We start from the raw sequence: 26461 nt of genomic DNA, 5'->3' as shown, positions 1-26461 counted from the left end.
GCACGCTGATGTGTGGGTGGGGCTGGTCCGCCCACACTGGCTGTAGGTCCCAGCTGGAGCTGTTGCAGACACACCAGTATGCTGGGCTGGTTCCCTGGAGTGGGAGCCACATTGGAGGTGTGCTGGTGCTGGCTCGGGTCACCCACTGGGGGGGCAGAGTGAGAAACGCTTTAAAGGGGCCAGTGGGGCCAGGTGGATTGATCAGGGCTGGTCCTCAGGAACACCTGGGCAAGGTTCTCAGTGCTTGTTAGGTAGAAAAACAGAGTATCAGAAATGACACCTGTTGGCAACAGGTCACCCAGGGGAAAAAAAAAAAAAAATGACATCCATCAGTGTTTTCATTCCCAGAGACAGTTCCACCAGACCCCTGCCCTCTGGCAAATGTCCCCAGATTAGTCAGTGAATCTCCTTCTCTTATATCGTCAGTGTTTTTCAAGCTGTTGCTTCTGCCCTGAGACTTGGAGAAAATGAGTTTGTGTGTGAGCTCTTTATGGGCAGATTCTTGGTTTCCCACAGCTCTCTGGCTCTCCCAGACTTAAGTTTCACTGGTTTTTAAAGCCAGGCATTCTGGGGGCTCATCTTCCTGGTGCAGGTGCCCTGGGCTGGGAAGCCTGACCTGGGTCCCTCGCTCCTCAGGGGTCCTCCACAGTTGCAGTACCTCTCCCACCGTGGGTGGCTGCACTGAGGCTCTGTGTTCTGACTAGACCACATCTCTGCCCCTCCTGCCCATCTCAGTGTGGTCTTTTCTTCGTATCCTCAGTTATAGAAAATCTGTTTTGCTAGCCTTCAGATCATCCTCAGACATGGTTGTTCTAAATGTAGGTGCCTTTTTGTATATCCACAGGAGGAACTGAGCTCAGGATCTTCCTACTCCTCTATCTCCATCCCTCTAAGATTATTTATTTTAAATATCTTCTTTTAGGAAAGAAGCACAATTGCTTGTCTCCTGGTTTGCAATAAAATGTTCCATAGGATAAAGAGACCAAATTGCTGAAATATAGATTTTTAGGGAGTCTCCTACTCTTTTCTTATTTAAATAATATCCCCTAATAGTTAAAAAGAGAGAGACATACACAGAACTCTAATGGTTTTGGTTTCCATGGTGATAATTTTTCACATTCTGACACTGCGTGCCACCTAGTGTTTCCAAGCCAAAAACTTTGATGTTTTGGTATTGCAGATTTTATATAAAACCTGCTTATACTTATACTAAAGGCAAAGCTAGAAAGTATCTAGACACCTTTTTCTTGCTTAAAATGGCACATTTCCCCCTATGTGAAGTCTTGAAGCTACCCCTGTGATTCCTCCGTATCTGTAGTTTGTTGCCATTTCATGTGTGGTTTTCCTGTGTTCCTTTCCTGGATGGAGTAAAGGTGGATTGCTGCTGCACAGCCCTGACTTCAGGTCATCTCCTATTTAGCTTCTCTCCGTCATCCTATTCCCTGTAAAGCTCTTGTAACGCAGCAAACTATGTATTTTACTTGTTCCTCATAAAACTCCTTCACAAACTGTGGTGTAAGAATGTTTAGAACTGTGGAAAAACAGAAGACTTGCGAATTCAAGCAGATAACTCTCCAGTTTTATTAGCCTGATAGAGAGAGAGAGAGAGCGTGTTTCCGTATGTACTGGGGGAACCACATGCAGTCTGAAATCTATATTGAAATTTCAAACTTAAGAATTCAGAACTGTCACAGAGCTCTGCTACCTAGAAGTGTACTGTCAAATAATAAATTTGGAGACACATTCATCAAAAACCTGTTATTAAGAATGTCAGCAAATCTTCCTGGGGGCTAGGAAACAAAACCTTGGATTGAATCTGACATCAAGTTAAAGGATTAGAATGTAGGATCTCCAGTTTGCCTATAAACGCTGTTTTTACTTTTCAAACTAGCTTGATCAGCAATGTCTAAAAGTTATACTTTGCTTCACAGGAGTGAGTGAAAGGTGCTCAGTCCTGTCTGACTCTCTGTGACTCCATGGACTGTAGCCTACCAGGCTTCTCTGTCCATGGAATTCTCCAGGCCAGAATGCTAGAGTGGGTAGCCATTCTCTTCGCTAGGGGATCTTCCCAACCCAGGGAGCAAACCCAGGTCTCCCACGTTGCAGGCAGATTCTTTACCATCTGAGCCACCAGGGAAGCCCTTGCTTTACATAGATAAACCTTGTTGAACACAAGCTATAGCACAATGCCAGGTATGAATCAGTACTCAGTAAAGAGAAGCTGCTATTCTTTCTGGGAATTTGTTTGCTCAGTAAGCACTTACTGAGCACCTGCTGAGTGCTACACACCTGTCCTAGGCGCTGAGGTACAACAGTAAGCAACTCAGCAAGTCTCTGCCCACTGTGAGCTTCTGTTCTAGTGGGGAGAGATGATAGTAAGTGCTATAAAGAAAAGACAAGCTGACCTCCTCTGGTAAGTGGATACTACTTAGATACTACATCCTCTAGGAAACTTCTCCTAAGGTCCTTAACTTTAGACAGTAACACAATCACATGTGCACGCACACACACACATACTCTGTGTCTTTTCTCAGCCGCATTCTTCAGTTCACTTTCGTCGTGTCCTACTCTTTGCAACCCCATGGACTGCAGCACGCCAGGCTTCCTTGTCCGTCACCAACTCCCAGAGCTTGCTAAAACTCATGTCCACCAACTCAGTGATGCCATTCAACTATCTCATCCTCTGTCATCCCTTTCTCCTCCTGCCTTCAATCTTTACCAGCACCAGGGTCTTTTACAGTGAGGCACCTCTTCACATCAGGCGGTCAGAGTACTGGAGCTTCAGCATCAGTCCTTCCAATGAATATTCAGGACTGATTTCCTTTAAGATGGACTGGTTTGATCTCCTTGCAGCCCAACAGACTCTCAAGAGTCTCCTCCAGCACCGCAATTCAAAAACATCAGTTCTTAGGCATTCAGCTTTCCTTATAGTCCAGCTCTCACATCCATTCATGACTACTTGAGAAACCATAGCTTTGACTATATGGATCTTTGTTGGCAAAGTAATGTCTCTGCTTTTTAATATGCTGTCAACATTTGTTAAAGCTTTTCTTTCAAAGACAAATTTCAGTCCTCCTGAGGACTATGTGTTAAACTCAGAATATGATACAGATTCAATTTATAAAGTGAGAGTGAAGCAGCATTCTGAAAAAAATGTTTGTTAGCAACATGAGGGTTAATTTTGAGAAAGACTTATCATCAGAATTTGGGCAAATATATTTTAAAGATACTAGACAAACAAGAACATATTCAAATGGAGTTGAATAAAATGCAGTTTAATCTACACCACCTAAATTTATAACATAAAAAGGAAGTTGGAATTGGGAAGAAGAAGATAAATAGTTTTGTTTTTAAGTTCAAGATGGCAAAGTGATATAGTTGAAAATAAAACAAGATAATAGGCAAAAGAGAATTGACTAGAGAAAACAGTAATGAGGTTAAAATTGTCTGTATTCATTTGGAAAAAGACTAAAAGCATAAAAGAAGCAAATGGATAAGAAATTAAAATTTCCACTGTTGACAGTTCTGAAAACTGTGCAAAGTTTTTTTTATTTTAGTCCATATGAAATATGACATAAAAAGCTAGCCCTGCCTTCCAGAGTTTCATCACCAAGCTCAATAATGTGGACATCATGCAAGTTTTCATTTCAAAAGTTTGACATATGGAAGATCTTTTGTTTAAATTACATCATTCTCACTCAGTTTGTTGATCCTCTTGGAGGAAGTCACCCAGGATGTGAGTTTTCCAAGGGAGAACAAGGTCAGTTTTCAGATTTTAATTAACTGCAGCATGTGAGTTAATTTGCGGCTGGTAATCAGGATGAAAAACACTCATGAAATTTAGCAAAACATAGTAACAAACAGTATATGCAATACTTTTCTATAGAAAAGAGTCAAAATGACTGTGGTTTAAGGTGAAAATAGTCATATTGTATGAAGTCTTGAGTTGATAGTATTGTATTAAGATTATCTGACATTGCTGACAAATACCTGAACCTTTTTTTTTTAGCAAAATGTCATTCATTTTAGCTGATTAAACTTCTCTTCTTACAGATGTGCCAAATACTGGTGTAAACAAACCTAGAGTTTCTGACGCTGTCCATCCCAACAACTATTTCATCAGGACAGAGCCAGAACCAGGGACCCTCTACTCACCAGAACAGACGTCTCTCCATGAAAGTGAGGGTCTGTTGTATTATCTTTTAAGTATTAGATTTGCTTTTAATGCTTCCATTTTGAAAATGAGCCTCAGAAGTGTAAAATAAAGGCATTTCCTGCTGATTTCATTCCTGCAGGATCTTTGGGTAACTCAAGAAGTTCAACACAAATGAATTCTTATTCCGACAGTGGATACCAGGAAGCAGGGAGTTTCCACAACAGCCAGAACTTGAGTAAGGCAGATAATAGACCACAGCATTCATTCGTAGGATCAACTAATAACCACCTGGTGAGGAATTCAAGAGCTGAAGGGCAAACACTGGTTCAGGTAAGCCAAACACATCAAGAACTTTGTAAAGAAATGCACTCCTAATTGATTATGTGTTATTAATTTAAGTGTTCTTTATTAAAAGTAAACCAATGTGTACAGTTTTGAAGTTCTAGAATGGATGATGCACCAAAATCATTTTACACCATGATGCTAATGAAATTTTAAACTTGAAAACTAAAAATGTATTAGTTCCTACTACTTAAATCTGATAAATTCTTGATACAGGAGAGTAGTTTTTCTGAAAGCATAAGTTTGGCATCAGGAAAGCAGTCCAGGGAGAGTGTGAGAGAACTGGGTGGTTTATTCTAGTCTCGTTGTGAGTTCCTCAGAATACCAGAGCTGAAATGTGCTGTGAGGAGTCCTAGAGGGGCAGAGCACAGTTCCCACGCTTGTATAAAATGGGACTGGTCCATTCTAACCAAAGGTTTTGCCTCATCATTGGAATTTTTCTCTGAAAACACGTATCTTTGCTAGAATATAGATATTGCTGCCTATAGAAATCTAGTGTATAGAAGCATAACCATTCTGTTAAGTTAGGATTTACTTATTTGATATTAATAATAATAGCGCATATATATTTATGAAAACTCCTTAGCTCCTCACTCATTGCCACTTTATTCATGCAGTCTTCCAGCATATGCCAAAATTAGTAGAAGTTATAGGAGTCCCAAGCGGCAGTAACCAGTAAGGATGACTTTCTGGCCAAGTGCCCCAGTGATTTCTCTGGAGCTGAAAAATGGCACGATGATCAAAGAAGTTAGTCTAACACTAATCTCTTAATGCAATACAGGAAGCCCTGAAGGTACACACAGCAGTGGGCCAATTTCTCCAGTGCCAAAGGAGAAATACAATACAACTTTAGCTCAACAATTTAAGGGAAACTTTTAAGTATTAAGAAACATTTCTGTATTAAGACAAACACAAATATGGTGCATGAATTTTTAAGCTAGGACAGGAAGTCTTGTGCCCATAGCAAACTGCTTCTAGCTGCAACACCCACTCCCCATTCCTCAGATAATACATTTACTCCTCTGCTGTTCGGGATGCACTGAGGGAATGGTTTGACAAGCTTTACACTCAATGTTTACAGATGTTCACCTGCTTAGGTCAGTCTCTATGTCGGCAGGTCTAAAGTCACACTTCTGAATAATAATTACAAAGATTTTCTATTTTGCCCCTAAGGTGGTCATGTTGACTTTTTAATTTTTTTTTTTTTATCTTAGGTAAGTTGATTTTGTTCCTGGAAGTTGCAAGGGGGTGTTTAAATTTGCATGTATTCTGGGAAACACAGATTGTAGACATCTGAGCCAAGTGTCATCCTTTTTTGATAGTAAACAACTTATATGTGGGACTTTTAAAATTACCTTTAGTACTATTAATAAACCCCAAGCACAGATTTTAATTTTCCAACCGCCTACTAATTTTTAAACCACCTCTTTCTTGCCTTATTGTTTATTTACAGTCCCCTTCCCTCCCCAGACCTCCTCCTTTCCATGGCTATTGCCTTCACAGAATTCTTGAGTTTGAGCACCTGAGTGGTTTCAGACCCGTGTTTCAGGCAACCAGTTGCTTGTGATACATGGAGACAGAGCATATCTCCTCTTATAGCATCTAAGAATACACAAAGTCCTTGAGTCATCCCTGTTTCTTCCTTTATTGCCCCAATTAAAAGTAACAGGAGGTTGATGACAAGTGAACTCTAGTCATCACTAAGGAAATACAGAAAGCTCAGTTCTGAGCTTGTAACCCAACACCCCAGTCCAGCCACTATTCCTTTTTATTGTCATCCTGCATGAAGACAGGGATCTGAGATGCAATATTTGCAAGAGTCTGTGGACTCATAGGACTGGCCATGGCAGAAATGTTCCTTCTTTCCCAGCTGGCCAGAACCCAGTGGAGATTTTGAGCATCCCTCCTGCTGCAACAGATTTGAGGGCTGATTATTCGTATGTCTTTCAATCCACCAGCTTAAGACAAGAGCCTATAAATCAAAGGAGATAGAAAGAAATGGCTGAAATCACTAGCAGCCACATTGAAGCTAAAAGAAAAGACAGATTTGGCTAGAGCACTTGTACAGTGCTCACAGAGGAGACCTTTGGACCCCAGACCCTATCCAAATGTTCACTTATTCCACTTACCTTCCTTTTGCAAATGAGGTCAACTCATAAAGACAGATACAAAGACAATTATAGATACTGCTCTAACTTAACGTATTGAAAATGTTTTGTTTTACACAAATGGGTTACGTTAGCCAAACTTAGATTTACAGGGTACAAAGTAAGTACACTATTCCAGTGACCTGTCACACTTGAGATACAACATACTATGTGTTGTGAAAAGTGCATGGGCAGAGGGTAACATCAAATAAAGACAAAAGTAAAAGGAATATTAAATGTCTTTGAATCTCTCCTTACTGGTTGGTTTTAGTATTCTGAAAGGGAAAGGTGGAGATTAAATCACCAAAAACCAAAAAAAAGTAGAACAAGAAAAACAGAATAAGGAAAAATTAAGATTCAGCTCTACAGCTCAAAAGGAAAGGAAACGCCTGAAATAGTGAGTTCACCTTCTGTAGTTAGCTGTGTGCATGCTTTTCTGTAATGACCATGGATACACAACCCTGGATAAACCATTCTCTTTTCTCCCCCTTCCATCAGCCATCAGTGGCCAATCGGGCCATGAGAAGAGTTAGTTCAGTTCCATCTAGAGCACAGTCTCCTTCTTATGTTATCAGCACAGGCGTGTCTCCTTCAAGGGGGTCACTGAGAACTTCTCTGGGTAGTGGATTTGGCTCCCCCTCTGTGACTGACTCCCGGCCACTGAACCCCAGTGCATACTCCTCCACCACATTACCTGCTCAGCGGGCAGCTTCTCCATACTCTGCACAGAGACCTGCCTCCCCATCAGCCGTACGTCGGATTGGGTCGGTCACCTCCCGGCAGACCTCCAATCCCAACGGACCAACCCCTCAGTACCAAACCACCACCAGAGTGGGGTCCCCACTGACGCTGACGGATGCACAGACTCGAGTAGCTTCCCCATCCCAAGGCCAGGTGGGGTCATCGTCCCCCAAACGCTCAGGGATGACTGCCGTACCACAGCATCTGGGACCTTCACTGCAAAGGACTGTTCACGACATGGAACAATTCGGACAGCAGCAGTATGAAATTTACGAGAGGATGGTTCCACCTAGGCCAGACAGCCTGACAGGTGAGTACAAGCTGACACCTATACAAGCCCAGTGGGAAAGTGTTCCATGCAACCATTGCTAAAACAGAGCATATAATGTGGAAAAACTTTATATTTTTATCTCAAAATTTGTACCGTAGTGTACCGCAGACTGCAGGCTGACTTTTCTCTCAGGCTTTATACTTTTTAATGCATCAAGTTATACACATTTATATCACCAGACCTCTTTTGCAATGAAAACATTTCCCTCATCCCTCAGAAAACTAGGATATAAAAGGTAGGTACTTTTTGCATATTAGAAGAACTGGCTAGAATTCTAAACTATTGATTGCGGTTGTTCATAGTGAAATATTTTTCACTAGCTAGGCCTACCCATTGGAGAAGGAAATGGCAACCCACTCCAGTGTTCTTGCCTAGAGAATCCCAGGGACGGGGGAGCCTGGTGGGCTGCCATCCATGGGGTCGCACAGAGTCAGACACAACTGAAGCGACTCAGCAGCAGCAGCCCTACCCATACTCGAAACCCTAAATTATGTTAAAAGATGGTATCAGAATGTCTATTCAAATATAATACTTTTTTAAAGAAATGCCTTGCTAGTGTAGACTAGAATATGGATTTCCTCACCTACTGCTTTGATTTTTAGCACCCCAATGGGAAATGCACAAAGTTCTTATGAATTGCCTTCAAATGCCACTTGGATTAAGTCAGAAAGACACCGACCAGATCACTGATAGTACAGCTGTTTCTTTCAGAGTTTTCTCATCGTGGGTTTTCTACAGGATGTACAGACTTTTGATTAAAATTATATTCATCTTTAGCTAGTAAAAAAAAAGTTAAAACTGTGCAGGAAAATAAAAATTGTGAAATGAAAGTCTCAGCCCCCTCTTACCCTCACCCAATCCCACTCCCAAGTTTATGTGTCTTCCAGACTGTTTGATTACATATATAAGTATATACATTACGTATAGATGTGGACACACTGTATTTTTTATGCTGTTGGAGCTCTATTATGTATATCTCCTATACCTTCTTTCTTTTTTAATGTATCTGAGGGTTCTACCTCATTCTCTCAAGGGATGCCTAGGACCTTATTTTATAGACATATTATAATTTGTTTAATCGCTTCTCTATTAACGGACATTTAGATATCCTCATTTTTAGCTCTTAGAGACAATCATACAATATCTATTACTCTTCCTGCATATTTGCACATAGCTTACTAAGATAACTGTGAGATCCATTTCTTGAAGTAGGACTGCTGGATCAAAATATGTGTTTGTGTTTTCTTAATGAAATACTATCAAATTGCCCCCACTAAACTTGTACAGATTTTTATTTCCACTAGTAGCTTGAGTGCCTGTTCCCTACACCTTCACTAGCACTGCGTATTGGCAAGGTGTTTCGTCTTTGCCAGTCTGTACCTCATTGTTTTCAGTGGCCTGTGTTGAGTAATGACTGAGGTTGATGATTTGATGTTTATCAGCCGTTTTATTGCTTTACTGCAAACTGCAAGTTCAGGTCCTTTGTATGTTTTTTTTTAATTTGTAAATGCTTTTTTATACTTGAAATAAATTGACCCCTTGAAATATGCTTCTCAATTATTTTTCATTTCATAATTTGTCTTTTGACTGTTTTTTGTTATTTCTTACTTACAGAAGTTTTTAATATTTATTTTGTATGATAAAATTAATATCTTTTCCTTATGGCTTCTGGGAAAAATAAAGCCCTTTTGAGGTTTTCTAACTGCATGATCTTGCACAAAGAAAAATATTGAACTTGATTTTGAGCTCAAGGAAATTGCTAATGGAGAAACTAGCTCTTTTTCATTCGGCCATCAGAAGGGTACACTGGCTTAGATATTTTCTGGCACAGCTCTGGAAAGCGTGCAGCCGAGTGAGGTAGGAATCATCGATGACACGCCTCCTCCAAAGGAAGCCTGAAGAGAGAAATAGTTCTGAGGATTCCTGTTCCCCCTACCCACACCCCTCCCTATTTATGAACAGTAGCTGAAACCTATGTTTGCAGGAGAGCTCAGAGAAAACCAGGAAAGAAAGTGGGCACAGAAAGGACCGTCTCCATGTTTAACCCTGAGGGCTGGACTCTTGTGGTTTAAGAAACCTGCTTCTCTTCACATTGCAGGTGAAGTTAAACTTTATGTTTCAGGGGAAAAAAAATTATAGCCTACTATGGATTTTTTATTCCCCTGAATACCACAGTGTTCAAAAGAAGCAAAGGGTTTCTTAAAACTATTCTAAGGAAGCTTTGGTTCCCATCATCTGTCCACCTGCCCAGTTATTCTGAATGTAGATTCTAACTTGTAAATTCCTTTCTTTTTTTTTATTCCAGAAAATGATGTCATATTTACTATGGTTCTTGAGTTCAAAGACTTAACAACCTGCTAATTGAAAAGCCTAAAGCAATATTTTGTAATAGATTCAGACACTTGAATATTTGGTGATCACAATTTAAATGATGTGTATAAATTATGTCCTATAACAGAAAAATGTGTCTGCCCCAACACATTCATTATAATATAACCATAGCATATTAAGGCAAGTTTTGAGAATAAAAAGAATTCACATTTGAAAGATGAATTTATGTTTGTTTTCACTGACTTAAGTATAGAGGTGTTAAATCACAAGGAATGTATCATTGAGGTAGGTAAACTTGATTTGTATTTGTGGAATTGCAGCAAATTTTCTTCCGCTTTAAAAGATACTAAATTATAGTAGCCTTTCTACAAAATCACCTTACTTAATCAGTTCAGTTCAGTTCAGTTCAGTCACTCAGTCATGTCTGACTCTTTGTGAACCCATGGACTGCAGCACGCCAGACTTCCCTGTCCATCACCAACTCCCAGAGCTTGCTCAAACTGATAGCCATTGACTCGGTGATGGCACCCAACCATCTCGGCCTCTGTCGTCCTCTTCTTCTCCTGCTTTCAATCTTCCCCAGCATCCATCAAGGTCTTTTCAAATGAGTCAGCTCTTCACATCGGTTGGCCAAAGTATTGGAGTTTCAGCTTCAGCATTAGTTGTTCCAATGAATATTCAGTACTGATTTCCTTTAGAATGGACTGGTTGGATCTCCTTGCAGCCCAAGAGACTCTCAAGAGTCTTCCAAAAGCATCAGTTCTTCAGCGCTCAGCTTTCTTTATGGACCAACTCTCACATCCATACATGACTACTGGAAAAACCATAGCTTTGACTCTGTGGACATTTGGTGGCAAAGTAATGTCTCTGCTTTTTAATATGCTGTCTAGGTTGGTCATAACTTTTTCTTCTGAAAAGCTAGCATCTTTAAATTTCATGGCCGCAGTTACCATCTGCAGTGATTTTGGAGCACAGAAAAATAGTCTCTCACTGTTTACATTGTTTCCCCATCTATGTGCCATGAAGTGATGGGACCAGATGCCATGATCTTAGTTTGCTGAATGTTGAGTTTTAAGCCTTTTTCACTCTCCTCTTTCCCTTTCATCAACAGACTCTTTAGTTCTTCTTCACTTTCTGCCATAAGGGTGGTGTCATCTGCATATCTGCTGCTGCTGCTAAGTCATTTTAGTTGTGTCCAACTCTGTGACCGCACAGACCACAGCCCACCAGGTTCCGCCATCCCTGGGATTCTCCAGGCAAGAACACTGGAGTGGGTTGCCATTTTCTTCAGTGCATGAAAGTGAAAAGTGAAAGTGAAGTCACTCAGTCATGTCCGACTCTTCATGACCCCTTGAACTGCAGCCTACCAGGATCCTCTGTCCATGGGATTTTCCAGGCAAAAGTACTGAAGTGGATTGCCATTGCCTTCTCCATCTGCATATCTGAGGTTATTGATATTTCTCCCAGCAATCTTGATTCCACCTTGTGCTTCATCCAGCCCAGCATTTCTCATGATGTACCCTGCATATAAGTTAAATAAGCAGGGTGACAATATACAGCCTTGACGTACTCCTTTCCCGATTTGGAACCAGTCTGTTGTTCCATGCCTAGTACTAACTGTTGCTTCTTGACCTGCATAAGATTTCTCAGGAATCAGGTAAGGTGGTCTGGTATTCCCATCTCTTAGAGAATTTTCCACAGTTCATTGTCATCCACGCAAAGGCTTTGGCATAATCAGTAAAGCAGAAGTAGATGTTTTTCTGGAACTCTCTTGCTTTTTCAATGATCCAGCAGATGTTGGCAATTTGATATTTAGTTCTTCTGCCTCTTTAAATCCAGCTCTTTAAAAACATCAGGAAGTTCACAGTTCATGTACTATTGAAGCCTGGCTTGGAGAATTTTGAGCATTACTTTGCTAGCGTGCAAGATGAGTACAATTGTGTGGTAGTTTGAACATTCTTTGGCATTGCCTTTCTTTGTGATTGGAATGAAAACTGACCTTTTCCAGTCCTGTGGCCGCTGCTGAGTTTTCCAAATTTGCTGACATACTGAGTGCAGCACTTTCACAGCATCATCTTTTAGGGTTTGAAATAGCTCAACTGGAATTCCATCATCTCCACTAACTTTGTTCGTGGTGATGCTTCCTAAGGCCCAGTTGACTTCTCATTCCAGGATGTCTGGCTCTAGGTGAGTGATCACACCATCATGGTTATCTGGGTCATGAAGATCTTTTTTTGTATAGTTCTTCTGTGTATTCTTGCCACCTCTTCTTAATATCTTCTGCTTCTGTTAGGTCCATACCACTTCTGTCCTTTATTGTGCCCATCTTTGCATGAAATGTTCCCTTGGTATCTCTCATTTTCTTGAAGAGATCTCTAGTCTTACCCATTCTATTGTTTTCCTCTATTTCTTTGCATTGGTCACTGAGGAACGTTTTCTTACATCTCCTTGCTCTTCTTTGGAACTCTGCATTCAAATGGGTGTATCTTTTCTTTTCTTCTTTGCCTTTAGCTTCTCTTCAGCTATTTGTAAGGCCTCCTCAGATAACCATTTTGCCTTTTTGCATTTCTTTTTCTCTGGGATGGTCTTGATCCCTGCCTCCTGTACAATGTCACGAACTTCCATCCTTAGTTCTTCAGGCACCCTTGTCTGTCAGATATAATCCCTTGCATCTGTTTGTCACTTCCACTGTATAATCATAAGGGATTTGATTTAGGTCATACTTGAATGGTCTAATGGTTTTCCCTACTTTCTTCAATTTAAGTCAAAATTTTTCAATAAGGAGTTCATGATTGGAGCCACAGTCAGCTCCTGGTCTTTTTTCTGACTGTATAGAGCTTCTCCATCTTTGGTTGCAAAGAATATAATCAGTCTGATTTCGGTATTGACCATCTGGTGATGGCCATGTGTAGAGTCTTCTCTTGTGTTGTTGGAAGAGGGTGTTTGCTATGACCAGTGCATTCTCTTGGCAAAATTCTCTTAGCTTTTGCCCTGCTTCATTTTGTACTCCAAGGCCAAATTTTCCTGTTACTCCCAAGTATCTCTTGACTTCCTACTTTTGCATTCCAGTCTCCTGTAATGAAAAGGACATCTTTTTTGGATGTTAGTTGTAGAAGGTCTCATAGGTCTTCATAAAACGTTCAACTTCAGCTTCTTCAGCATTACTGGTTGGGGTGTAGACCTGGATTGAATGTGATATTGAATCGTTTAGCTTGGAAATGAACAGAGATCATTTTGTTGTTTTTGAGATTGCACCCTAGAACTGCATTTTGGACCCCTTTGTTCACTCTGAGGGCTACTCCATTCCTTCTAAGGGATTCCTGCCCATAGTAGTAGATATAATGGTCATCTGAGTTAAATTCGCCCATTCCATTCCATTTTAATTCACTGATTCCTAAAATATCGATGTTCACTCTTGCCATCTCCTGTTTGACCACTTCCAATTTACCTTGATTCATGGACCATAATGAACATTCCAGGTTCATATGCAATATTGCTCTTTACAGCATCGGACTTTACTTCCATCACCAGTCACATCCACAGCTGGGCGTTGTTTTCACTTTGGCTCCATCTCTTCATTCTTTCTGAAGTTATTTCTCCACTCTTGTGCAGCAGCATATTGGGCACCTACCAGCCTGGGGAGTTCATTTTCCAGTGTCTTATCTTTTTGCCTTTTCATACTGTTCATGGGGTTCTCAAGGCAAGAAAACTGAAGTGGTTTGCCAGTCCCTTCTCCAGTGAACCACATTTTGTCAGAACTCTCCATCATAATGCATCCATCTTGGCTGGCCCAACACGGCATGGCTCATGGTTTCATTGAGTTAGTCAAGGCTGTGGTCCGTGTGATAGGTTTGAACTTAATCTATTGGGGCTATATAATTTTGTAACTTTTTAAATGTTAATCTTTAAGACTGTGTATTTTTGTTTTAATGCATGAGTAGGTAATTAAAAATATTAACCATAATATTACAAAGATTTCTAATATCAAAAAATTGCTGTCTCGCTGTAATTCTTAAGTTCTTTATTCCCTGTTACAATCTGTCACATACAGTAATTTCATCTCACTAGGAATCCTGTAGCAGGGAATGTTCACTGGATATTTTCTATAGTTCTAAGTGTTAACAAGCTCATTTGGGTCCTTTCTTATGAAGTCATAGTAAATGGCAACGAAAGTTAAATTCCATTGAAAACTCCAGCCAGATGCTTGCACGGTGAGCCTGTCACATTTTGAATGGAACAGAATGCTTTGGTCTCATTTCACACCACAGTGGGAGTGGGCCAACGGGACTTGGCGGGCTTTAGGAGCATCCAGGGCTCAACTTGCCTTGGCCCAAGTGTTTGTGATCTTCAGTCTCACAGTAAATTAAGTGTTCTACTGAATATGAAAATAGCACCTCGTACTGATAAGATTTGCAAGGACTAGGTACATTTTGCTGCCCAGTTTACGTCACAGTTAACAAACAGTGCCGGGACTTTTGTTCAGGATTCTCATGGGCTCTATAAAGAAATGGAGTTTATACTCTCTAAGAATGAGAAATCTGCCAGTAAATACAAAGCTGAACTCCTCAAATGAGAACTTTACGATAGCAATCATAATATCATTCTTAGAGTTACATGGGCTTCCATGAGACCCTGGTGAACCAACCTCCCTCTTTAACCTTATGTTTGTGGAGGGCTCTCTCCAGTTCAGGATTTCTCACACTGTGTCTCATTGATCCTTGAGAAGTAGTTTTGTCCAATGTTGAGTGTGCAGTGACAGGTTACAGAGAGAGCTTCCACTCAGCCCTCCTAGAAAGCTCTCTGAAGAGGATGAACTGCATTTCCTTTTCGGCTCTGTTTCCTCAATTTTGAAATGGGAAGATTTGACTGAATAATCTCCCAATTACCAGATTATATAAACTTGTGATCTTTATTTCAGCAAGTGGATAGCCAGTGGCCAAAACCCACATTTGCTCATTTAATTTCTTCCCATGTCACATTGCTCTCTGGGATAGGTAATAATCATTCATTTTAGAAGCTTTATGTATTAACTCTCTTGCCACTCCTCACTAAGCAACATATAATTATCACTCACATTCAGCCCCATTTGTTTTTAGTTATGCTATGATTATGTGAGCTAACAGGATGTGAATGATTGTATCTTTTTGTAGCTAGTTACTGTGTTGATTATTTGCAATCTTTTTAAAAGCAAATATATGCTGACTGACTTCAGATATGTTTATGCTTTTTCTTCCTCATATTTGGAATATAACCTTAGTTGATACTCTTACAAAGTGACAGATTTTGCTTACTAATGATGACAAAGCATAAATTTCTGAGCATCATAGTACAGAAAATACTACATCACTTTTTAAAAGAAATTAAAATGTTTGGGTTTGAAATCTGCATTATAAACAGTTTGAATGAAAGAGTGGTTGAAGTAACTTAATACACTAACTTTGTACTTTTCCTTTATACCAGAAAGAAGGTAAACCAGAATCTGGTATGTGGGTTCCTAGAAAAATACCTGTTTTGGTTTTGTCTTGTGGTTGTTTTTCTTTTTAATTGCAATAACAAAAAATAATGCTTTAAATATCTTATTAGTTTGCTGATGGTTTTTTAAACTCTATAACATAAAATTTCATTTTTCTGTAAAAAATTTGCATGAGTAAATTGAGACAAAGGTCAGAACAGTTCTTGAATATCAGCCTATTTGTAGGCACTATTATGTAAGTGTTATCTTAAGCATTGGGATTTAAAGAGATGTGGGACATGATGGCGTGCTCTTACCATCATAAAATAACTTACAGTTGGGGGATGAATTTCAGAATATCAAGCCATTTAATAATTTTGCATGTGTATATGTGTATATATATGTATATTTTAGAAAATTTGCTTTTATCCTGCTGCCAGGAGAAAGTCTTACTTTTAGAGTGTATATGGTATCCTGTAAAACTCACTGGGTTTGGTGTTTAGACTCAGCATTTGGTCATATTGATTAGGAGTTATACTTTTTTAACCTCACCACAGCATTCCAAGTTTCTTAATGTAATTTTCCTGCCTGTAGGCTTACGGAGTTCCTATGCTAGTCAGCACAGCCAACTTGGACAAGACCTTCGTTCAGCTGTGTCTCCCGACTTGCACATCACTCCTATATATGAGGGGAGGACATATTACAGCCCAGTGTACCGCAGCCCAAACCACGGAACCGTGGAGCTCCAGGGATCACAGACAGCGCTGTACCGCACAGGCTCAGGTGGGCGTCCACTCTCTTCAGTCCCTTTCTTAATTTCACAGGTCCAAGAGTAGAGGATTTTGTTGAGATGGGTTTCCCGTTAGAATGAACTCACATTGTCCATTTGGATGTTAGATAAACAGCTACAAAAGCAGATCAATAAAGAGGAAAATAGAAGTTCATTTAGTACCTATTTATTTGTTGGCTTCCCTGGTGGCTAAGATGGTAAAGAATCTGCCTGCAGTACAGGAGTAGGTTTGATCCCTGGGTCAGAAAGATCTCCTGGAGAAGGGAATGGCTACCCACTCCAGTATTCTTACCTGGAAAATTCCATGGACAGAGGAATGTAATGCCTGGTGGGCTACAGTTCACAGGAGTCAGACATGACTGAACAACTTTCACATCATAGATAATATATTTTTACCGTAGTTCAGTCTAAACAGTTATACTTTAGTTCACAAATAAGTTTGAATAGCTATAAATCTGACTCCTTGAGTTCGAAGCATATCAGAAAGAAAAGCCTTTGGGGGAATATTTCTTTGTAATTTTTGTTGCCTGGAATGCATCTTTAGAGAAAATCCTTATGTGAGCTATTGGCTTATCTTTGATTTGGCACGTATGTCGCCCAAGTATATTTGGTATTACTCTTTGTTGATACTGAATTTTTTCTGAATGTTCAAGTGATAGGATGTGAAATAAATATTCCTTATGATGGACTCAATCTAGGGCAGAATGCAGTGCTGACAGTTATAAAAATAGGGAGCTAGTGAGGGAAGGATTGAGAGTTTGGGATTAGCAGATGCAAACTAGCGTATGTAGAATCGATGAACAGCAAAGACTTACTGTGCAGCACAGGGTATATTCAATACCCTGTGATTAACCAGAATGGAAAAGAATATGAAAAAGCATTTATATATGTGTGTATATATATATATGAAATGGAGTCACTTTGCTACATAGCAGAAATCAATACATTATAAATCAACTATACTTCAATAAAAAATGTTTAAGTCAAAAATGAAACACAGGAAGCCAGTGAATCACATTCTTGGACCCCTGGCCTCATGTGTGCCACACCATAGTCACTGACGGAGCAGAAACTAGAGCCTGTGACCCCGGGAGCTGCCAGAGTGTGCTGCAGGTCTAATTTATAGATTCTCAAAGAGATCTCTTCTTAAAAAAAAAAATTAGTATAGATTTATTAACATACCCATAAATGAATTCTAGATAGCAATGATAACACCCTAAAGGCACAACTCTAAGAGCCATATCTCACAGACCACCACGAGGGAAAAGACTGTTATTGCAAAAACTGACAGTTGGGTCCACTGTGGGATTTTTCTTCTAAGAGAATGTGACAATTTTTAACATATGTTAGTGGAGAAATATTTCACTCTTAAAAAAAAAATATTTCACTCTTTTGGTCTACACATTGAAGAATTTTTTGTGAGGTTTAAGAAATAAATAATGTTATTAAAATATGTTAATTGCAGGAAGATTATAAACAGTCGTTGGAGACCTACCTATTGCAATAATTTGGGAAAAAATGTTAAGTACACGTGTAATACCTTATACATAGCATCAGGCAGTAATTTTAGGGAGTAGCTTTAAAAGAATTTGATTGATTTATCAGTCTTCTTTCCTGTAAAGTTTTTTTTTTTCCAGTGTTATCAAAATCACACATCTATAAATAAAATGAACATCAAAATAAGTAACCAGTATTCACTACATGTCCAAAGATTGGTTTCAATAATCTATAAGTTTGAAAAAATATCTTGCTTGTTTTCTATTGCTAAAATTAAGTTATAAAATTTTCCTATTTATTTCTAAGATCATTTTCCTTTCTTTCACTTGCAGTTTTGTTACTGAATCTTAAATATATTAAGACTTACTATGGGAACAGATTTATAGTTTCATTTTTGCTCTTTCCTGCTAATAAAATTGATAATAATATTTGTGTTATATTAGAAACTTCAGTTCCTTTTTCCCACTAATGAACTAGATTGGTAATATCTAAAAGTAAGCAATTAATATAATTGTTAAAAACCCTTCTTAAAATTAAAAACATATTTACTTTGAAAAGTATTTCTTTGTGGAGAACATACTAATCTTTTTTAAAATGTTGACTTTCTAGTAGGTGTTGGAAATCTGCAAAGGACGTCCAGCCAACGAAGTACCCTTACATACCAAAGAAATAATTATGCTCTGAACACAACAGCTACCTATGCGGAGCCCTATAGGCCAGTACAGTACCGAGTGCAGGAGTGCAGTTATAACAGGCTTCAGCACATAGCACCGGCTGATGATGGCACAACGAGATCCCCGTCAATAGACAGCATTCAGAAAGACCCCAGGCAAGTACTAGTTAAGAGTCTCCAGAATCCCACCACATCTCAGGAGTCAACCCGTTCCTTCATTCTTTCTCTTTTTCCCAAGTTGCCCTATCTATTATAGTGTCAGCAAATTCTCATCTCTAATATTTCCCAGCACTGTGGGTCACTGAGGTTAATCTTTAAAGACAGTGTCCTTCTTTTGGTGCATTAATAATAAAGTTAGAGAATGCACAGGTCTATGTGAATATCTGCAGCATCCATCGGTTTTCAAACTACCTTACTGGGGCAACTACCTGAGATAGCCTTAGTCTGAATTACACAAAAGATTTTAAACGATAATTTTATACCCTTTTACCTTGACTGATTTTTTAGATGATGGCTTCAGAAAATGCATGAGGTTGTTTTATATTGGGAAGTCCCAGTGTCATGTATATTTTGAATCACGTTGGTCAGTGCTGTGTTGTGCTTTTATCAACTAGGTCCTTTGAAAAGCTTTTTGCCGTTTAGAGGAAAATAGTTTACAAGAAATTCTCATATTGCATAAGCAAAAAATATTTATTTCCTTGTTTTAATTTTATTTGGTCTTGTAGAAAATGTGTTTTATTAAGATATGCACGAGTCATTTAGTACTTGATTGATTTTGAAAAACTAGCTTCATGTCTTTAATGAAAGTCATTTAAAATATTCAGGAAATAAAGATTTTTAGAAACTATAAGAGAATTTTAACTTCTGAAAGAGTGATATTATTTCTAAATTTTAAGCAGCTTGAGTGTTATTTTAAGGCATATATTAGCAAGATTTCATTCTCTCTTCACCCACAAATAGTTATTTCACTGAAAGATTGTTATAATTATTGATTCATTTTTAGCAGCCTACCAGCTCATTCTAATGAATGTGAATTTAAAGCATGAGTGAGCTTTGGTTATTAAAACAAAATAACCTTATATACTTTGAACTGAGTGGGAAGCCCACTGTCCCACTAAAACCACTCCACCTATTCAGTCTTTGCCTAAAAATTTTTTAAAGTGTATATGTACATTTGATTGAGCTATTCCTATTTGCCACCATTCTGTCATTTTAAGGATTTTTAAAAATAATTTGTCTAATAGCACCTCCAGTATAATTAAATTAAAATTTTTTACATGATTTTGTTTTTTTGAAGTCCTCACCGGAACAGCAGAGTAGGACACTCTGATAATACAGAAATTCTCTAAAGGATTTTGAATTGTAGATAGTTTAGACCATCCCTTGGCTGAACCTGCTGAGAAAAGAATAGCTATCCAGAAAATCAGTGAAGTGTGATTAGAGCTTTGAGTTTAGTATGCATTCCTGAAGACTTAAGTTTTGACCTCTGTTTTGAACTGATTCATTATAAACAAGGATTTCATGTCTGGTAATACACTTCAGTTATTCATAGTATGATAATTTCATAGTCTGATGCATAAAATTATTGTGGCTAGCTTTGATTATGTGCAACTTCACTGATAATGTATTTTGTAAGATGAATAAATGATTACCTTATAATAATAGGTGCATTTATTCTAGTCAAAACTGGAATCTAAGTGAGTTTAAAGTTTGAATATTCAAACCGAAGTAAAAACTCATGACAATTTCAGTTTTAAAAATAACGACTTTAATATTTTTATTCACTTCTATACCTACTTTGTCATTAATGCCACATCATAGTTAGCCTGACAGTTTCCTTGTAAGACTAAAGAAATTATTGATGTTTTCTATATATAAGGGATGAATTTTTTTAATAATGATCTAGTTTAGAGCCAAAATGTATTAATGGTACAAATAATTCATCTGGAAAAAGGAACAAAGTACTGTGGGAGTGGCAGTGAGACAGAATTCACGTTATTCTTTTTGAGGAGGGCTTCAGCTCTGACAGTCACCAGCATAATTCCATTTACCGTCTCTTTGATCTTTACGCTATTGTCAAATATTTTACTTCTGCATACATTGTAAAGCCCATGATATGGTACTGTTATTTTTACTGTAAATAGTCAGTTGTCTTTTTTAAAAATTACATGAAGTCAGAAACATGATCTTTTTATTCTCCTACATAGTTATTTATAGTTTCCTGTACATCTTCCTATAAATTCTAGTTTCCATCTCAACTCATTTCCCTTCAGCCCAAAGAACTTTCTCTAGCTTTTCTTGTGTTACATGTCTGCTGGCAACACATTCTCTCATCTTTAACTTATCTGAAAGTGTTTTTATTTACTAATTTTTAAAGGATATTTTTGCTAGATATAAGATTCAGGATTAATAAGCTTTCATTTTCAGTACTTTAAAAAGGACATTGTTCATTATCCTCAGATTCTGTAGTTTCTGATGCAAAATCAACCAACATTTGCATTATTTTTCTCATTAGAATAATGTATCTTTTCTCTGACTGACTTTCATATTTTTTCTCTTTTTTATTGACCTTTAGCAGTTTTACTCTAACAAGCCTTAGTTATATTTTTCTTATATTTAACCTGTTTGGGGTTCACTGAAATTCTTTATGTGTTGGTGATTTTACCAAAGTTGGGACATAGTTAACTATTATTTCTGTAAATATTTTTTTCTGGCCCAAAATTCGCTCTCTCCTCCTGGAATAACTTAACACCATCTCACAGGTTACTGAAGTTCTGCTCACTTTTAAAAAGTCTTTTTTCTCTGTGTTCTTCATATAAGACTTTATTAATCCGTCTTCAGATTTGCTTTTTTTTTTCCTCCCTTGGGCTCCAATCTGTTGTTAAGCCCATCCAGTGAAATTTTTTTCAGACAATTTGGCTTTTTTTCCTTTAATAGTTTTCATGTCTCTGATGACATTCCCCATCTATTCACTCCTGAAATACATCGTTTGCATTATGTCGTTGAGTGTATTTATAAAAAGCATTTTAAAATCCTCTGATCTTTCCAATATCTATGTTTTCTATAAGTCTGTTTCTGTTGTTTTCATCTTTGAGAGTCACATTTTTCTGTTTCTTCTTATGCCTTGTAGTTTTAAATTATAGCCTGGTTGTTGTGGATGACACATTGTTAGCACTCTGTGTTGTCTCCTCTTAGGGTTCTAAGCTGTATTGTGGCAAATAACTAAATTACTGACAGGTGCTTTGATCGTTCACAATTGATTCTGTTCCTTACTAGCGCAGATCTATTTTAGATTTGTCTCACTCCCTAGCACATGGCCCTTACTCTGTGGCATTGTTGTTACTCCTAAACATGGCCTTTGTAGAGACTAAACGCTGAGGTGATCAGTAAGGTCTGCACTGTAACTGTGCTGGAAGTCCAGCATCACCTGGTATGTGTTCAGTTCTCATTCCACTCTCCACCAAACCTGCATATATGCAGTGCTCATATATAAATATACAGTCTAGTGCTCAACTAACAACTTGTGAGCAGACCATACACAGACTTGCAGCATCTCCTCTGCATAGCCCTCTCCTCCCCAATATCCTGCCCTGCAAATTTTAACCTCTTTAGCATCTCCAGATTCCAGTCTTTCCCCCTCAGTTAACTAAGACCATCATGCCCAAATGAACTTGCCATCCAGCCAGCCCATGAATTGATAGCAGTCTTTCCAGGATAAATTTCTGCTGAAAATCAAGTTTGGAGTTGTTGCCAGCTGAGCCTAACTCCCCATCTCCAGCTGGAGCCCAACCTTTGTGTTGTCTCGCCTTAGTGACACCCAGGGACACTAGGAAATCTTGACCATTTAAAGAGGACAGAATGTATATTCATAATGATTGAGTCTTCAAGGAAAGATTAAATCACACTCCTTGCACTCCGCTAATTACCTTGTAGATTTATATAGTAAGCTGTAGACAGATTTTCATTAGAAACAGTTAACATAGTTTCAATGCATAAGTGAAAATCTGCCTTTTACACAGACTGCCCCTACTTAGTATATATAGTTCATTTTTCAGGGCTGATGAATGTTAGTGAAATATATATCCTAATTCTAAGTATGTAAAATACTTTAATATATATCACCACAATTTAGTCATCACAACCAGCCTAAGAAGAAGTTAGAAATAATAGTTTTATTGTTCCTATTTTACAGATGGGAAAACTGGAGTTCTAAATAAATGGTTTTCAAAATCACATCATAATTGAAAGACCTTGGACTTAAACATAGGCAATCTAGCTCCAAATTCTGTGCTTTTTCTGTTGTTATCCTCTCTCTCGGTATTTGTGGTTTTCTTAGTGCCTGTCTATCCCCCAAACTGGAAATCTCCATCTCATCCTTGACTTAAGTTTTCAGTAAGTAGATTGTCTGCTGCTGTGCAAAGAATAGATGAAGGAGGGGTGATATTTGAAGAACAGTGAGCCCAGGTGGCATGTTATTGGTTCAGCCAAGATGGAAAGAGTAGATGGGTTGGATTTATATTAAATATTTTGGATATAGTTAATAGAGTTTGTAGGTGGATTGGATGAAAAAGATAAAAGGAAGAGAAAAATCAAGGATGGTCCTGTTTTATTTTGAGCAAATGTGGGGATGGTGGGTAGTCTCCTTGCCACCAGTTTTTCCTGATTCTAGTATATTCTCTACTTGGCCACCAGAGTTATCTTCCTTATAAATGTGACCATATTGCATTCTCTCACTCTTCTGCTTTAAAACCTCCACCAGGTAACTTTCTCTGTGTGGGAGAACAACACATGAACCACTGAACTCCACCTCTTAATTACTAATGCCAAGTTCCTTGTCTATCTATATCTAATGTTGTTTGATAGTGCCTACCTCATGGGGCAACAGTCAAGCTAAGTGAGATAACGTCTGTAAAGCTCTTGACATAATATCTGACACAAATAAACTCAGTAACAGTTCATGTTAAGAGTATTAAGACTAAGCTTTTTTAGCTTGGCATTCATGACCCTGTACATAAAATCATGTCTTACTCAGTGTTTGTATCTCCAGCACTTACTGTGGCACTTGTGGTAGGAATTCACTGATGAATGTGTGTGTGCAGGTATGAAATGACCTGCCCCTTTGAAGAGGATGAACCAGTTTGTAACAGTTTACTCCATCCTATTATCAAAGTTTGCAAATGTGTTGCTTTGTGAATCATTTGTAAGAAACTTATCTTTATGCCACATAAGCATAAAATCGCATTTAACAAGGATACCAAATAATGAGCCATTTAAACGGCATCAGAAAATTCTGACAATATAGTATTATTTTTTTTTAATGGTATGAAAATGTGTTTGTATATGTAGTATGATTGTATACTCATTATACAAGGAAGGGGTTAGTACAGGGGTGAGGGCACAGACTCTGAAAGTTGATTGCTTGCTTGCTCTGTCGTGTCTGACTCTTCGCAACCCCGTAGACTGCCATGGGATTCTCCAGGCAAGAATACTGGAGCGGGTTGCCATTTGCTTCTCCAAGAAATCTTCCCAATCCAGGGATTGAACTCTCATCTCCTGCATTGCAGGCAGATTCTTTACTGCTGAGCCATCAGGAAAGCCCACCTGAAAACTGATGCCTGGATTCAAATGTTGCTCGGCTGTTAACTAGCTTGGTGTCTTTAGGCAAGTCGCTTAGCACTTCTGCTTCAGCCTCCAAATGTGAAAGACTGCTCTAAGTATAAATGCATTAACATAAATAAAATGCCTGGAATAGTGCCTGGCACAGAATAGGTGCTCAGGAAATATTACATGCTACTTAATAATAATACGGTTTTTAACAATTCTGTACACACACTTGTGCACACTTGGTATGTTGAAAAAAGACCAACAGGAAACATAAACAGTAGTTTTCTCTGGATATAGGATTACTGGAAAAAAAATTTATCATGTTTTATATTGATTATAATCAAGAGCAACCATATATACTAAATTTCTGATTAACCAGCAGGCACGTGGTATTTCCACTAGGCTTCTTCCTCCCTCCCCAGACGTGGCATCTTCTCAGCTAGCTGAAGTGCGCTTGCACTTGCACTCGCACCTGCAAATCTCTTGCAGAGGCAGAAAGGCATAAAATTAGAATCGGGAGAAGGAAAACAAAAGTGGAACAGTAACTCATATGAAGAACCTCCTTTGTGCCCCTGATTCTTTCTGTGCATCATGATTTCTTTAAGATCATAAGTATCTGTGATATGTTCATCAGTGGAAAAATAGTACTTCTGTATATTTTTAAATTTTTATTTCTTAGGACTTTTGTAACATCCTATTGTGCTCTCCGCTCTTTTCTTTCGACAGATGTTTTGTTCAGTTTATGGTAGACCCCGGGCCGCCCTTTCTGAAGCCATGTTTTTCTCTGGCAGGGAGTTTGCCTGGCGTGACCCTGAGCTGCCTGAAGTCATTCACATGCTGCAGCACCAGTTCCCGTCAGTTCAGGCGAACGCAGCGGCCTACCTGCAGCACCTGTGCTTTGGTGACAACAAAGTGAAGATGGAGGTGCAGGGCCAGGGCCTGGGATGCCCGTGACCGCAGGCGGGAACGGGGAGGGGGCAGTACCTCTCTATTTAGCAGCTGCGTGCTTGCGTGCTTGAGAAACGGCCCAGCGCGTCTAGAGGCCCTTTAAAAGACATGTTTTGAGAACAGTTACTCTTTTACTTTTCAACTGTGCATTTCAATATTTCTTGGGAAAAGCTGCAATGGGGATATTTCTGGAAGTACATTTAGCTTTTTCAAATCATGTGTCCACTCATTACCTTATTTATAAAGCATGAAGCAAAATCAATTTAACCTGCAGTTTTAAAAGTATTTTCTGTAAATCTATTAGATACAAATTATAATATGTATTTGTGAGCTCACGTATTTTATGAGACTCTGGTCAAGATTGGTGCCAGCACATAATTAAGTAAAGGATTTATAGCCATTACTAATTCTGAATATATATGAATATTTTATTTCAGATTTTAAGCATTTTGGGCTTTTATTGAAAATAGTGAGTCACTGGTTTTGGCTGGATTTCACATTTTTAAGGTCATGCAGCATTTGTTTTTTTCATCCCTTAAAATTTAGAACAACACACAGTTACAGACCTAAAGGTGGATGCTGTAGAAAAAAAAACCCCAAATATTCATATAATATACTAATGAAGTGACAAATAGGAAGAAAATTTAGAAGAGGAGAGTCACCCAGAGACACAATTCTAGAAAGCCAATGACTTGGGTCAAAACTCCCCTCCTGTGATTTCTTCAACCCTGTGTAACTTCGCTGTGCTTGTGTATTTGTGCATTTCACTCAGAAACAACAGCGTGATCCCTGTGTACGTTCAGAGGTTGATGTGTGGCTGTGCTACCTGCAGGTGGCACTTAATCCACCTAGGGTCTCCCTTCCCTTCTTTAAGCCATGAACCTGTGAAAAGAGCTTCATCTTAGAGAGTGTCCTTAAAATTTATAAAGCCCGTTTCTTGGAATAAAAAGTACCCTTTTGAAATGATCTGAAGTTATCTGTTTTCCGTGATCTTTCCATAATTGTCTTTTGTTTGACCTCTGATTGACCACATGTCACTTAGGCCTGTTACTTAATATTTTTCATTCTAGGTGTGTAGGTTAGGGGGAATCAAGCATCTGGTTGACCTTTTGGACCACCGAGTTTTGGAAGTTCAGAAGAATGCTTGTGGTGCCCTCCGAAACCTTGTTTTTGGCAAGTCTACAGACGAAAATAAAATAGCAATGAAGAATGTTGGCGGAATACCTGCCTTGTTGCGACTGTTGAGAAAATCTATTGATGCAGAAGTAAGGGAGCTGGTCACAGGTGGGTACAAAATGTGATCTTGTTTTGAAGGAGGTGTTGAAAACCATCTAGACTCTGCCCATGTATGGTGGCATTGCAAAGGACTTTAGAAGGTCTAGGTAGCAGATGATGATACAGTGCTCACAGCTGTGACAGTGGCTCGTACAAGTTACTCTAATGATTCAG

General features: G+C 38.7%; 1 protein-coding gene and 1 long non-coding RNA gene across 32 annotated transcripts in view; one reads left to right on the top strand and one right to left on the bottom strand.

Moving 5' to 3' along the window:
- The window catches only part of PKP4 (plakophilin 4), a 259580-nt gene that overhangs the window by 190347 nt on the left and 42772 nt on the right, over positions 1-26461 (top strand). For 13 of the 31 annotated variants that reach the window (XM_012136511.5, XM_004004677.5, XM_012136501.5 and 10 more), the window contains 7 exons: positions 4054-4185; positions 4296-4486; positions 7144-7696; positions 16095-16283; positions 18397-18616; positions 24856-24988; positions 26083-26296. In XM_012136511.5, coding sequence (XP_011991901.2) covers positions 4054-4185; positions 4296-4486; positions 7144-7696; positions 16095-16283; positions 18397-18616; positions 24856-24988; positions 26083-26296 — 1632 coding nt within the window. Of the gene's footprint in view, positions 1-4053; positions 4186-4295; positions 4487-7143; positions 7697-16094; positions 16284-18396; positions 18621-24855; positions 24989-26082; positions 26297-26461 lie in introns of all 31 variants that reach the window. The other 18 variants (XM_060409901.1, XM_060409895.1, XM_060409900.1 and 15 more) reach the window with 7 other exon arrangements.
- LOC114113183 (uncharacterized) overlaps positions 6125-26461 on the bottom strand; it is a 31474-nt gene continuing 11137 nt past the window's right edge. The window contains exon 3 of the long non-coding RNA XR_003588221.3: positions 6125-6470. This is a non-coding gene — a long non-coding RNA (uncharacterized LOC114113183). The remainder of the gene's footprint in view (positions 6471-26461) is intronic.

The sequence above is a fragment of the Ovis aries genome, chromosome 2, assembly GCF_016772045.2.
Source record: "Ovis aries strain OAR_USU_Benz2616 breed Rambouillet chromosome 2, ARS-UI_Ramb_v3.0, whole genome shotgun sequence".
NCBI lineage: Eukaryota > Metazoa > Chordata > Mammalia > Artiodactyla > Bovidae > Ovis > Ovis aries.
The sequence above is the reverse complement of the archived record's forward strand: the minus strand, read 5'-3'. Positions and strand labels throughout refer to the sequence as shown.